This window comes from Heptranchias perlo, chromosome 1 (genome assembly GCF_035084215.1).
Source record: "Heptranchias perlo isolate sHepPer1 chromosome 1, sHepPer1.hap1, whole genome shotgun sequence".
NCBI classification, from domain to species: domain Eukaryota; kingdom Metazoa; phylum Chordata; class Chondrichthyes; order Hexanchiformes; family Hexanchidae; genus Heptranchias; species Heptranchias perlo.
In genome coordinates this window covers 183,092,313-183,107,497 of record NC_090325.1, presented here as the reverse complement: position 1 = coordinate 183,107,497, position 15,185 = coordinate 183,092,313, and the positions used below count along the sequence as shown (strand labels likewise).

General features: G+C 42.8%; 1 protein-coding gene across 1 annotated transcript in view; it reads left to right on the top strand.

Moving 5' to 3' along the window:
• LOC137328836 (thrombospondin type-1 domain-containing protein 4-like) overlaps positions 1-15,185 on the top strand; it is a 345,688-nt gene that overhangs the window by 280,831 nt on the left and 49,672 nt on the right. Inside the window, exon 8 of the mRNA XM_067994368.1 lies at positions 9,783-9,958. Within this exon, the coding sequence (XP_067850469.1) occupies positions 9,783-9,958 (176 nt within the window). The remainder of the gene's footprint in view (positions 1-9,782; positions 9,959-15,185) is intronic.

Here is a 15,185-nt window from a genome sequence, read left to right as displayed (position 1 = left end):
CCAGTGTTGACCTGACAAACAACCCAATCCTTCAAACAGACCTTTGTATCATGTAGATCTTCTATACCGTGTCCCCGATTTTAACCTGCGGGCCAGTTTTCGGCGGGTGAGTTTTAATCTCAGTTCAAAACTCGCCCGCTGCAGCAGAAAAGAGGCTCAGGGTATTTTAACTCCCTGGCCTCATTTAAATTCCGCGGACTGACTTCCCACCTATTCTGTGTGGGTAGTCGGTGGGAAGTGGCGCAAATTCATGCGGTGCAGTGGCTGGCAGGTAAGTGCGCAGGATCGGCTGCCGGGCCATCCCGCAGGGTTTCCTGTGATCTGGGGGGGGAGCAGCGTGATTACAATGGGGGTGACCTAGAATTTCTTCCTGGCCTCACAGGGAAACAAAAAATAAATTTGAACTTACCTTTTCGGGCCTCTTCTGGTCCCGATCCACTTCCGGGCTGGGTTGGTCTGGCAGGAATCTCACTGCTGTTTCCCGCTTAGGCCTCCTAGTAAAAATTTCAGTCAGTCCCGATGACATCATCGGGACCCAACATGCATATGTTAAAAAGGACCCCGTCAGCTTTGTGCAAATGTCCCTGTCGCCCGCTCAGGAGAACAGGTTAAAATATAAACCTGTCAGCTCCTAGTGGTTTCATGGTGGACGATTTTAACTGCACACCCACCCGATCTCTGCTGAGCGGATAGGGTTACAATCACCCCTTGTGTCACTTTGAACCTTTACTGTGAGACCCCTTTTCAGAAGGTGGAGTTTCTCACAAACACTCAACCCTAAAGTTTGTTAGACATCTTTTGGTACCACCACAAATGACAACTCGTATTTATTGTTGTTAAATTTGACGCTGCCACCACACTTTCCTTTCACAGGTATGCCTCCCGTAGTAACCCGTCACTTTTACCATAGCCTGCTGCAATTTAAAGGGGAGGTTTTCCGCCAATGAATTGGTGGCACATACGCACATCCGGTGATGGGGGAGGGGGTAATTCAGGGGGGATTTGTCGCCCCGATAGTGCACTGCATATTTGTCACCCAGACTACACTGTGGTTATTCAAGAAGTTTGTGCTGCTGGAGCACTCGGGCCTCATTTAGGGTTTGAAAAGGAAGTAAATGAGAATGAGAATTCCCTCGTCCAGATTTTCTATGGTTTGCTTCTGAAACTCAACATCGGTATAAAATGAGCGCAACTCCAAACTGACTTCCTGCGCTTCAGAACTGAAGCACTTCAGGATGGTTGTCCCTCGGTTCTGACTGCAAGTGAACTGTTATTTTTGTTCTTTTGTTTTGCTTTAGCTCCTTAACTTCGGTGCATTTTTTTGCATTTCAAAGTTTAATTTTGCATTTCAATTTTTCTTCCACTACCCACCATTGAAGGGCATTTTACTGTGATTTGTAACATCACTGTTTAAACCTTTCCAATTTTTGGCATGAGTCCCAGTAATTTGCAGACTAGGTGGAAGTTGCATTTCCCTTTTATAATTGATTGCACAAAACTCTTTTTTAAACTTACTGTGATTTTTTATTTCTGTCTTCCTTTTTCCATTTACCTATTCTGACCAAATAATGTTTTTAAGGTTTGTCTTAGGATTCTTTGAAATCCATGATTGATTGAAAAAGTAACATTATTAGAAAGAAAAAAGAACTTGCATTTATGTAGCGCCTTTCATGACTTCAGAACAACCCAAAATGCTTTACAGCCAATGAAGTACTTTTGAAGTGCAGTCACTGTTGTAATGTGGAAAGCATGGCTGCCAGTTTGTGCACAGCAAGGTCCCAGAAACAGCAATGAGATAAATGACTAGATAGTCTGTTTTTTTAATGATGCTGGGCAAGGGATAAATATTGGCCAGGACACTGGGAAAACTGCCCTGCTCTTCTTTGATTAGTGCCATAGGATCTTTTACATCCACCTGAGAGAGCAGACGGGGCCTCAGTTTAACATCTCATCCAAAAGATGGCACCTCTGACAGTGCAGCACTCCTTCAGTACTGCACTGAAGTGTCAGCCTGGATTATGTGCTCAAGTCTTGGAGTGGGGCTGGAACCCATGATCTTCTGCCTCAGAGGCTAGAGGCTACTACTAAGCCAAGGCTAACATCTTATTCTGGTTTTAATACAACATTATATACCTCAGCCTCTGCAAAGCATCCTCCATCTTCAGTTTTCTGCTAGAGTAGCCTGCATTAAACTTGGTGGATAATTGACACATTCTCAGATATTGACTGCTATGGGAATGTCTTTAACATACATACTTAAAATTGATATGAAACATTGATACTTACTGAAGTTACCAAACATCCATAAACATTCACACTATAGGATTTTTTTCCCCGACCTAGCTCTCCCAGCAGGGACCAGCGGTATCAAATCCTGTGATTTCCCACGGTATGTTCCCAGCATGCACCACTTCCAATGGGAGTGCCAGATTGCAGAACCAGCTTTCATATCATTACAGGTTTGAGGCTGTCCAATGGAGAGAGGAAGAGAAACCCAACATGGCCTAGAGAATTTTAGCACTACTGTTTTAAGCCTTCGCTAAGGTTTAGGGTTCGCTAATAATGCTGGACTAATCTCCTGTAGGCATTAGTTGGAATTGTCCAAATTTTGGTAGAATCTGTTTCCTTTAAATCTGAGCCCTAATTTTAACTCGGGGTGTGAGTGCGGCGGTGGAGGCGTGTGGTTGGGGTGGGGGGACAAGCGAGCAAGAAGCTCACACGGCCGCGCCAGCGATAGACCCGGGCCATTTTAGCCCCCAGGCCTCATCACCATATTGCATGACTGCCAAACCCAGTGGGAATGAAAGGAGGCAGGGTGGAAGCAGGATTTCGGGCTGCAGGAAACCACCACCAGGGACCCAAGGGTACAGTCTCTGGTACTAAAATTAGTCATGGCGGGGTGGGGGGGTGGTGGTCGGGAGGTGATCGCAGTCAGGGCAGAGGGAAGCCCGGGACAGGGGAGGCCCAAGATTTACTTGTGGGACCTGCTCCTTCTGGCCCACAAGGAAACCATTAAAAGTTTAAACAGTCCTACCATGCTGGGTCTCTTCTGGCCCTGGATCCATTTGGCGACAGCTCTCCCCCTCACGGTCAGCAATGTGCCCAAGATGGCCCAAGATTGAAAGCACGTTTGGGTCCAAATTATGTCATCGACTCCAACTTTTGAATAATTATGAGGCCCTTGTCTGCCGGGGGCAAGCACCTCACATGCCTTCAGAAATCCAAGAGTTAAAATACTGTCTGGCAGGAATGTGGCATAAACGGGGAGGTAAATTCTCTGCCGTTATTTTAACCCATTCTTGTCAGGTGCAGGGGGTTAAAATCGGGGCTCTGGTCTTTGGTTGAAGCTGTGTCAACCCAAGTTGTCCATCCCATATTGACTGGGAAAATATCGCTGAGAAATATGTTACATTCTACAATTTGATGGCCCCTTATTGCTTCATCTATTGAGACCTTGGCCTCACTATATCCTCTGTTGCAACAATAAAATAAAAAAGCTGAAATGCTGGAAATCTGAAATAAAAACATAAAATGCTGGCGATATACAGCAGGTCCATCATCATCTGTAATATTAACAGCCCCACCAAAATGTTACCTTACTTTTTTCTTGCAGGTGCTGACAGACCTGTTGTGTATTTCCATCTACCTCCAAAAAGTTCAGTTTTATCTTTCTACTGAGAACCTATTAACTCTCTATAAATTATAAATGCATCCAAGATGAATAAAAGTCATTGCCCAACACATTACCATTGCAGTAATACTGAAGCTTGTCCCATTGCAATGGCCATCATACTTTCAGAGAAGAAGCAGGATGAACATAAAGTTTGGGGAAACCTTACTACCACTCACCTTGGTTAAGGCACTTAATGTGCCACGATGAAAAATGTCATCCATCCTCGTGCATTCTAACAGCTCCGTATCCTTAGGAAACATAGCCATGGACTTCTCGCCCCTTCCCAGCTCTACTCAGTCGATGTCTGCTTATTGTATCCTGGGTTTCTCTCCCCTTCCCAGTTGTATCCTGAGTCCATGTCTGATATCGTGGACTTCTGCTCCCTTCCCTGCTCTACTCAGAGTCCATATCTGATTATTGTATCATGGACTTCTCTTCTCCCCCCCTCCCCCCACCGAACTACATACAGAGTCAATGTCTAATTATTATACCATGGACTTGTCTCTCCCCTCCCTTCCACCCAGAGTCCATGCCTGAATATTGTTTTTTGGACCCCTCCCGTCCAGCTCAATCGAGAGCACATGTCTGATTATTATATCCTGTACTCTCCCCCACCACCTGTTGATCTCCTACTTTGAGGAGCACTAAAGGGCTGATGCTCCAAATATGTAGTTCCAACACAGCCCACTGAGAGCACATAGCAGGAAATCTCAAGTGCACACTTAATTTCCTTCCCTGAAAGTAAAGGTCAAATAGTGGTGTTAATAACTCTCTAGCCCTCTAACTCCTTCTCAACATATATCAATCCAGCTCCTTTTAAAGGTGTCAGTTGACCCTGACTCAACTCCCTTCTGTGGGAGTTTGTACCCTACTTCCATTATCCTGTGGAGGCAAAACATTCTAATCTCTATCTTGCTGGAGGCTTGTTGTAAATAAGGGGTCCGTTTAAAATAAAGCCTGAGTGCTCCACAATCGTTTATTTAACCAGGGAGGTAAAATAAACATAATTTCACTGGTGACCCTCGGAATTTTGCATTCTGAGTTTATTGATGAAGTTTATAAACTAGGATTTTCTTGTCCCCTTTCTGCCATTTTAAGCAGTTTAATGAAACAAACAGGAACCCGATAAGTACTGGAGGTGAGAGTGCAGCACAGACACTGCAACCCCATAACAGACACACTGAGGATGATTCACCTGGAGTTCTGAGAAGTTTTAAAGACCTCTGCCTTTAATAGCTCCTGTGCAGAACATGACTGCAAAATTTTAGAAGAAACTACATTTTTGTAGATTAAATATAACATTTGCTTGCTGTGCATACTCAGCGAATGTGAGACACTGGGTGTTTTTTCCAGAAATAAACTCCCTTGTGAATTTGCCACTCACAAGTTATCAGGGGCTAAGGCGGGTATATGGAGTTAGGTCATGGGTCAGCCATGATTTCATTGAATGGCAGAACAGGCTCAAGGGGCTAAATGGCCTACTCCACTTCCTATGTTCCTACATTCTCCCTTCTGCAGTAAACAGGCTGTATTCCACCATTCCTGTCCTGCATTCTCCCTACACTAGAACAGCCAACTGGGCTTCACTCGGGGGGGGGGTGAATTTCCGCAGGGGGTTCTCCCGTTCATCTGCTGTAACTTCAGCAGTAGAGCTGGGAAATGTGTGGGGGACGGAGGGATAACCCCAGAACAATTGTGTAAATGGCATTTTCTACAAGAGCTACAAAATGATATATTTATTTCATGTTTTCAGTCAAGAGCCAACTCCTAAGAATTACAAACAGAATATGTCATGGCCAGGAGTGTGGCATTATAGGATAATGTTATGATGATCTACTGCCCAAGTGGAGTCTGTGCAGGCATGAGCACAGGTTGCAGTATAGTCACTATATAGTATTAAGCCCTGTCTTTGATACATGCCCCCAACTACTGAGACTCGACACCAGCACCCCTCCTCACAAAATTACCCATATTCTCTTCATATACCTTCATGTCATATTATCAGTTGACATATTACCTGGTCAGCTGCCCTCTTGAAGTATATATCAAAGCTAACCAGGTTTATTTGTTTATTCTATGTATTTGTATTTTTTCAGCTATGCAAAATAAAATTTTAACAGCATTTGAAAATATCATCCTATAGTAATGATTTTTTGAGTTTCATGTAGCTTCTCAAAGCAGGATGACTGATTGTTGCTGTGGGAATAGTTACTCTGCAGAGGATGCATCCCCTTGAAAGTAATGGGTAAATAGCAATGAAAGGAACAGTTAGACTGAGTGTAAGAAGCTGTTTGATTTAGCACTGTTAATATTTGTGCAAAGAAAAAAATCTGCAGCAGTGCCACATGAATCTTTCAAAATTGTGTCCCTGTGCAAACTGAACAAAAGCATCATTTCTAATTCTCTGACACTCCATTTGTCATTTAAACTCATGTTATGTTTAGCAGCAGTTTTGCCAACATTTTCATGTTTTGTTAATTTCACCTCACATTCCATGAATATCTAAAATATTTAACTGATTTTTGTATCCTCTGCACATGCATTATCCGTGATTTGTAATAATGCAGCAGCCTGGTGACAGGACTGAGGCAACTTACAGTTCTAAACAGATGTTAGGGTCACAAGCTACGCCATCTCACCCTGCCCATTGCTTGTTAGCAATTGTCACACATTTTTCTTCCTCCTTCTGTTTTCTTTCTGATTTTCTCCCTTATCCTGTCTCCTCCAGGTATAAAGTTAGTTGTACCAGGTACACTAACGTACGCAATTGTGTTCACTGGTATTTAATGTTATGCATAGAAATACATAGAAAATACAACATAGAAACAGGCCATTCGGCCCAACTAGTCTGTGTTGGCGTTTACCCTCCATGCGAGCAAATACACCCAATCACATTTACCCATTCTGTTCTCATATCCCTTTAAATCCTTTTTCTTCATCCACCTATCCAATCTAATCTTAAATGTTGACATAGTTTCTGCCTCAGTCACTAATCCTGGAAGTGAATCCCACAGCCTCACAACTTTCTGTTCTCTTACATTTAATCTTTTCCCAAGGCTCCTTGTTCTAGACCCCTCAACTATTGGAAACGGTCTGCTTCTACTGTCCTGATGAAAAGTTATCGACTTAAAACATTAACTCTGTTTCTCTCTCCACAGATGCTGCCTGGCCTGCTGAGTGTTTCCAGCATTTTCTGTTTTTATTTCAGATTTCCAGCTTCTGCAGTATTTTGTTTCTGCTTCTATCCTTTCATGATTTGAATCATAGAATGGTTAGGGCACAGAAGGAGGCCATTTGGTCCATCGAGCTCATGCCGGCTCGTTGTAAGAGCAATCCAGTTAGTCCCATTCCTTCACTCTTTCCCCGGAGCCCTGCAATTTTTTTCCCTTCAAGTATTTATCCAATTCTTTTTTGAAAGCCATGATTGAATCTGCTTCCACCACCCTTTAGGCAGTGCATTCCCGATCATAACTACTCGCTGCATAAAAAAGTTTTTCCTCATGTCGCCTTCTATCATATGTAATTTTCATTTTCTAACAATAAAAAGTCCCAGTTTTTTAAATCTATCTTTGTATTTGTATTTCCTCATACCACCCTCTCGAAAGCCTCAATATTTTTCCTGTAGTGTGGAGCCCAATACTGCACACAGTACTCTAACTGAGGTCTTATTAACATTCTATATAGGCTTGTCATTACCTCTTGGCTTTTGTATTTTATACCTCTTGTGATAAAGCCTAGAATTCTGTTTTTCTGTCTCATCAACCTGAGGCTCTACCTTTAATGTCCTGTGAGCCTGTGCCCCCAAAGTCCTCTGCTCTTCCACGGCACTGAGCCTACTTCCATTCACAGTATTACTGCTGTTACTTTTTAAACAAAATATTAACCTCATACTTAATGACATTGAATTCCATCTGCCACTTTTTATCCCATTCCCTCATCTTATTAATATCCCTTTGCAGCTTCCCTTGGTCTTTCAAAGAATTAACTACTTTGGTATCACCTGCAAATTTCGACACCACTCCTTCGAGGTCCATGTCCAAATCATTGATAATACACAGTGACCAGAAATGGGCCCAGAACCAAACCCTGTGGGACACCACTTCCAACCACTCTGAAAATCTGCCTTTAACTCCGGCTCACCCTTCGAACCAATTTTTAATTCCGCTTGCTCCTCCCCTTAATTCTTTACCCCTTAATCTTCACGAGTAATCTCCCATGTGGTACCTTGTCAAAGCATTTACCAAGCCCATGTAAACTACATCAATGCATTTCCCCCATCTACCATATCTGTTACCTCCTCAAAGAATTCTATGAAGTTTGTCAAGTACAATCGTTCCTTTTGAAATCCATGCTGGCTACTTCTAACTATTTGATCTATGTCCAAGTTCAGGATGGTGTGTGACTTGGAGATGATGGTCTTTCCATGCACCTGCTGCCTTTGTCCTTCTAGCTGGTGGAGGTCGCGGGTTTGGCAAGTGCTGCCAAAATCCCCATGGCAAGTTGCTGCAGTGCATCCTGTACGTAGTACACACTGCAGCCACAGTATGTCGGTGGTGGATGTTTGAGGTGGTGGATGGGCTTCCGATCAAGTGGGCGGCTTTGTCCTGGATGGTGTTGAGCCTCTTGAGTTCTGTTGCAACTGCACCATCCAGGCAAATGGAGAGTATTCCATCACACTCCTGCCTTGTGCCTTGTAGGTGGTGGAGTGGCTTTTGGAAGTCAGGAGGTGAGCCAATCACCACAGAAAACACAGCCTCTCACCTGCTGTAGTAGCCAAGGCATTTATGTGGCTGATCCAGTTGAGTTTCTGTTCAATGGCGACCCCCAGAATGTCGATGGTGGGGGATACGGCGATGGTAATGCCATTGAATGTCAAGGGGAGGTGGTTAGACTGCCTCTTGTTGGAGATGGTCATTGCCTGGCACGTGTGTGACGTGAATGTTACTTCCCATTTATCAGCCCAATCATGGATGTTGTCCGGGTCTTGCTGCACGCGGACATGGACTGCTTCATTATCTGAGGAATTGCGAACAGAGCTGAACACTGTAACCATCAGCAAACAGCCATACATCTGACCTTATGACAGAGAGAAGCTTATTGATGAAGCAGCTGAAGATTGTTGTCCTAGGATGCTGTCCATGGCCTTCACCATATCTTCAGTTCACACATTTCAACCACTTGACTCTGTAATGCAGTGGTGGGACAAAGTTCCATGAGATAGAGGACTCTGAAGAAGGACTCTTGAGAATTCTGAAATGCTATGTTATTGTTATCTTTACACTATATTATTGCTCTTTACCTGATGATTTATTTTGTTTCTGAATGAATTTATGCAATACAATATACTCAATTTATAATTTGGACTGAAATACATGTGGTCTGTTACTGTGCTGTCTGCTTCTGCTGGAGCAATCGGAGGGTACAGTTGGCATCACGTACATGTTTTCAGTGTGTAACTTGCGAAAAGATTCATTATTAATCCTGTGGCACACTAACCTATTCACTACAGGAATGAGGTGTATCAGTTTCAGTTTGGAGTGGATATAGGCCTGTGTATGAAACTGACAAAGACAAAGGGTGTCTGAACTTTCTTCATCTGCAGGCCATGGAGTCTCAGGGATGACATATATGAAGACTGTCTCCATGTTCCCATTAATTTGCACAGATTTCAAGTTGCTAATACCATCAGATTTTGATGTTCTGACTCAGGCAACAATGTTAAAAATAATCCTTTCCACACCTCCAGGCCTGTAAAATAAAAAATATAAGTGCACATGGAACTGAGTTGCCTGTGCTTCAAGGGCCAGAATATCAGGGCCTGAGGGCCATGAGTAGCACTGGGACCACTGGTTAGACATCCCTGCCTTCTCCCTATCCTCTCTGAAGGAAGATCTCTAATCATGCATACCTACTTGTTTTTCTTCATCTCCTCATGCAATCTCAACAGGCTATTCACAGCAACTGCACATTTTGTTCCAGAATTGCATTGGACACACCTAAGACATAGCAATAGCTGAAGATGTCTGCACCTGTTATTACAGAATTTATTATCCTGTGACCTGGTTTATTTTAACTGACATTCACTGGCTTGTATTGTTTGTATTTGCAGCTTTGAGAAGCCACTTTGGCCAACCTATCATTAACGGAAACTGGGCCATAGATAGGCCAGGCTCTTACGAAGCGGCAGGAACCTTGTTCAAGTACAGGAGGCCAAATGAGATCAGTACTACAGCAGGGGAATCCTTCATTGCTGAGGGGCCAACCAGTGAAATTCTGGATGTCTACGTAAGTTTAAACTGCAGATCTAAGCTGGGCAATTCCTTTGAAATGCCAACAAAGCTTCACAGTTACCCTGCTCATAAATCAAAGGCTCCAACCCTCTGGGGTTTGAAGTTAAAAACTCCAGTAAAAGAAAGCTTCAAGAATCTGGCGATCAGTCAATAACAACACTAGGGAACAGTTGTAAGGCCTCAGTAAAATAGAAATGAATAAGAAACATCAAAAAAGCATCAAAATAATGCCAGTGATTGGAGAGAATGTTAATAGAATGTCAGTGATTGCAGAGAAAGTTAACATAATCACAGTGATTGGAGAGAATGTTAATAGAATGTCAGTGATTGGAGAGAATGTTAATATAATGTCAGTGATTGGAGAGAATGTTAATATAATGTCAGTGATTGGAGAGAATGTTAATATGATCCCAGTGATTGGAGAGAATGTTAATATAAATCCAGTGATTGGAGAGAATGTTAATATAATGTCAGTGATTGGAGAGAATGTTAATAGAATGTCAGTGATTGGAGAGAATGTTAATATGATCCCAGTGATTGGAGAGAATGTTAATATAATGTCAGTGATTGGAGAGAATGTTAATAGAATGTCAGTGATTGGAGAGAATGTTAATATGATCCCAGTGATTGGAGAGAATGTTAATATAATGTCAGTGATTGGAGAGAATGTTAATATATTGTCAGTGATTGGAGAGAATGTTAATATAATGTCAGTGATTGGAGAGAATGTTAATATAATGTCAGTGATTGGAGAGAATGTTAATAGAATGTCAGTGATTGGAGAAAATGTTAATATGATCCCAGTGATTGGAGAGAATGTTAATATAATGTCAGTGATTGGAGAGAATGTTAATATAATGTCAGTGATTGGAGAGAATGTTAATATAATGTCAGTGATTGGAGAGAATGTTAATATATTGTCAGTGATTGGAGAGAATGTTAATATAATGTCAGTGATTGGAGAGAATGTTAATATAATGTCAGTGATTGGAGAGAATGTTAATATAATGTCAGTGATTGGAGAGAATGTTAATATAATGTCAGTGATTGGAGAGAATGTTAATACAATGTCAGTGATTGGAGAGAATGTTAATATACTGTCAGTGATTGGAGAGAATGTTAATACAATGTCAGTGATTGGAGAGAATGTTAATATACTGTCAGTGATTGGAGAGAATGTTAATATAATCCCAGTGATTGGAGAGAATGTTAATATAATGTCAGTGATTGGAGAGAATGTTAATATAATGTCAGTGATTGGAGAGAATGTTAATATATTGTCAGTGATTGGAGAGAATGTTAATATAATGTCAGTGATTGGAGAGAATGTTAATATAATGTCAGTGATTGGAGAGAATGTTAATATAATGTCAGTGATTGGAGAGAATGTTAATAGAATGTCAGTGATTGGAGAGAATGTTAATATAATGTCAGTGATTGGAGAGAATGTTAATATAATGTCAGTGATTGGAGAGAATGTTAATATACTGTCAGTGATTGGAGAGAATGTTAATATATTGTCAGTGATTGGAGAGAATGTTAATATAATGTCAGTGATTGGAGAAAATGTTAATATGATCCCAGTGATTGGAGAGAATGTTAATATATTGTCAGTGATTGGAGAGAATGTTAATATAATGTCAGTGATTGGAGAGAATGTTAATATAATGTCAGTGATTGGAGAGAATGTTAATATAATGTCAGTGATTGGAGAGAATGTTAATATAATGTCAGTGATTGGAGAGAATGTTAATAGAATGTCAGTGATTGGAGAGAATGTTAATATAATGTCAGTGATTGGACAGAATGTTAATATACTGTCAGTGATTGGAGAGAATGTTAATATAATGTCAGTGATTGGAGAGAATGTTAATACAATGTCAGTGATTGGACAGAATGTTAATATATTGTCAGTGATTGGAGAGAATGTTAATAGAATGTCAGTGATTGGAGAGAATGTTAATATAATGTCAGTGATTGGACAGAATGTTAATATACTGTCAGTGATTGGAGAGAATGTTAATAGAATGTCAGTGATTGGAGAGAATGTTAATATAATGTCAGTGATTGGAGAGAATGTTAATAGAATGTCAGTGATTGGAGAGAATGTTAATATAATGTCAGTGATTGGAGAGAATGTTAATAGAATGTCAGTGATTGGAGAGAATGTTAATATAATGTCAGTGATTGGAGAGAATGTTAATATAATGTCAGTGATTGGAGAGAATGTTAATAGAATGTCAGTGATTGGAGAGAATGTTAATAGAATGTCAGTGATTGGACAGAATGTTAATATAATGTCAGTGATTGGAGAGAATGTTAATATAATGTCAGTGATTGGAGAGAATGTTAATATACTGTCAGTGATTGGAGAGAAAGTTAATATATTGTCAGTGATTGGAGAGAATCTTAATATAATGTCAGTGATTGGAGAGAATGTTAATAGAATGTCAGTGATTGGAGAGAATGTTAATATGATCCCAGTGATTGGAGAGAATGTTAATATAAAGCCAGTGATTGGAGAGAATGTTAATATAATGCCAGTGATTGGAGAGAATATTAATATAATGCCAGTGATTGGAGAGAATGTTAATATAATCCCAGTGATTGGAGAGAATGTTAATATAATGCCATGATGTGGAGATGCCAGTGATGGACTGGGGTTGACAAATGTAAGGAATCTTACAACACCAGGTTATAGTCCAACTGTTTTATTTGAAAATCACAAGCTTTCGGAGGCTTTCTCCTTCGTCAGGTGAGCAAGTGTGGGATTCCATGGGAGGTTACCGCATTTATAGTCAGAGAACAATACCTGGTGATTACAGATAATCTTTCCAACTGCCCGTTGTCAAGGCAATCAAAGTGTTCAGACAGAGTGATGTTACCCACAGGACCACCGAATACACAAACGGCCAGAACACAAGACAGACAGAGAGAGAGAGAGAAACATCCGAAAGGAAGAGAAAGACAGAGAATGACCTGTTGTGTTAAAAACAGATAACTTTCTTTCGCTGGTGGGGTTACGTGTAGCGTGACATGAACCCATGATCCCGGGTGAGGCCGTCCTCATGGGTGCGGAACTTGGCTATCAATTTCTGTTCGACGATTTTGCATTGTCATGTGTCTCGAAGGCCGCCTTCGAGAACGCTTACCCGAAGATCGGTGGCTGAATGTCCTTGACTGCTGAAGTGTTCCCCGACTGGGAGGGAACCCTCCTGTCTGGCGATTGTCATCAGCCGCGCTCACAAGACGGTCCTGAATGTCACCCGAGCACAACGCAACGCCATCGACACTCTCAAGACCAACCGCAACATCGTCATCAAACCAGCGGACAAAGGAGGAGCCATCGTCATACAGAACAGAACGGACTATTGCAAAGAAGCATATCGACAACTGGACAACCAGGAACACTACAGACGGCTACCCGCAGATCCGACCAAGGAACACACCCACCAGCTCAACAAACTGATCAAGACCTTCGATCCAGACCTTCAAAGTATCCTACGTGCTCTCATCCCACGTACTCCCCGCGTGGGAGACTTCTACTGCCTCCCAAAGATACACAAAGCCAACACACCCAGACGTCCTATCGTATCAGGCAACGGAACCCTGTGTGAGAACCTCTCTGGATACGTCGAGGGCATCCTGAAACCCATCGTACAGGGAACCCCCAGCTTCTGTCACGACACTACAGACTTCCTACAAAAACTCAGCACCCACGGACTAGTTGAACCAGGAACACTTCTCACCACGATGGACGTCTCGGCACTCTACACCGGTATCCCCCACGATGATGGCATCGCTGCAACAGCCTCAGTACTCAACACCAACAACAGCCAATCTCCAGATGCCATCCTACAACTCATCCGCTTCATCCTGGATCACAATGTCTTCACCTTCGACAACCAGTTCTTTACCCAAACACATGGAACAGCCATGGGGACCAAATTTGCACCCCAATACGCCAACATTTTCATGCACAAGTTCGAGCTGGACTTCTTCACTGCACAGGACCTCCAACCAACGCTATACACCAGATACATCGACGACATTTTCTTCCTATGGACCCATGGCGAAGAATCACTGAAGAGACTACACGATAACATCAATAAGTTTCATCCCACCATCAAACTCACCATGGACTACTCCTCAGAATCGGTTTCTTTCTTGGACACACGAATCTCCATCAAAGACGGGCACCTCAGCACCTCACTCTACCGCAAGCCCACGGACAACCTCATGAAGCTCCACTTTTCCAGCTCCCACCCTACCCATGTCAAAGAGGCCATCCCCTATGGAAAGGCCCTGCGAATACACAGGATCTGCTTAGATGAGGAGGAACGCGATGGACACCTACAGACACTGAAAGACGCCCTAGTAAGAACGGGATATGACGCTCGACTCATCGATCGACAGTTCCGACGGGCCACAGCTAAAAATCGCATAGACCTCCTCAGAAGACTAACACGGGGCGCAACCAACAGAGTACCCTTCGTCGTCCAGTACTTCCCCGGAGCGGAAAAACTACGCCATGTTCTTCGCAGCCTTCAACATGTCATCGATGACGACGAACACCTCGCTAAGGCCATCCCCACACCTCCACTACTCGCCTTCAAACAGCCACCCAACCTCAAACAGACCATCGTTTGCAGCAAATTACCCAGCTTTCAGGAGAACAGCGTCCACGACACCACACAACCCTGCCACGGCAACCTCTGCAAGACATGCCAGATCATCGACACAGACACCACCATCACACGAGAGGACACCACCCACCAGGTACATGGTTCATACTCCTGTGACTCGGCCAACATTGTCTATCTCATACGTTGCAGGAAAGGATGCCCCGAAGCATGGTACATTGGCGAGACCATGCAGACACTGCGACAACGGATGAACGGACACCGCGCAACAATCGCCAGACAGGAGGGTTCCCTCACAGTTGGGGAACACTTCAGCAGTCAAGGACATTCAGCCACCGATCTTCGGGTAAGCGTTCTCCAAGGCGGCCTTCGAGACACACGACAACGCAAAATCGTCGAACAGAAATTGATAGCCAAGTTCCGCACCCATGAGGACGGCCTCAACCGGGATCTTGGGTTCATGTCACGCTACACGTAACCACACCAGCGAAAAAAAGTTATCTGTTTTTCACACAACGGGTCATTCTCTGTCTTTCTCTTCCTTTCGGATGATTCTCTCTCTCTCTCTCTCTCTGTCTG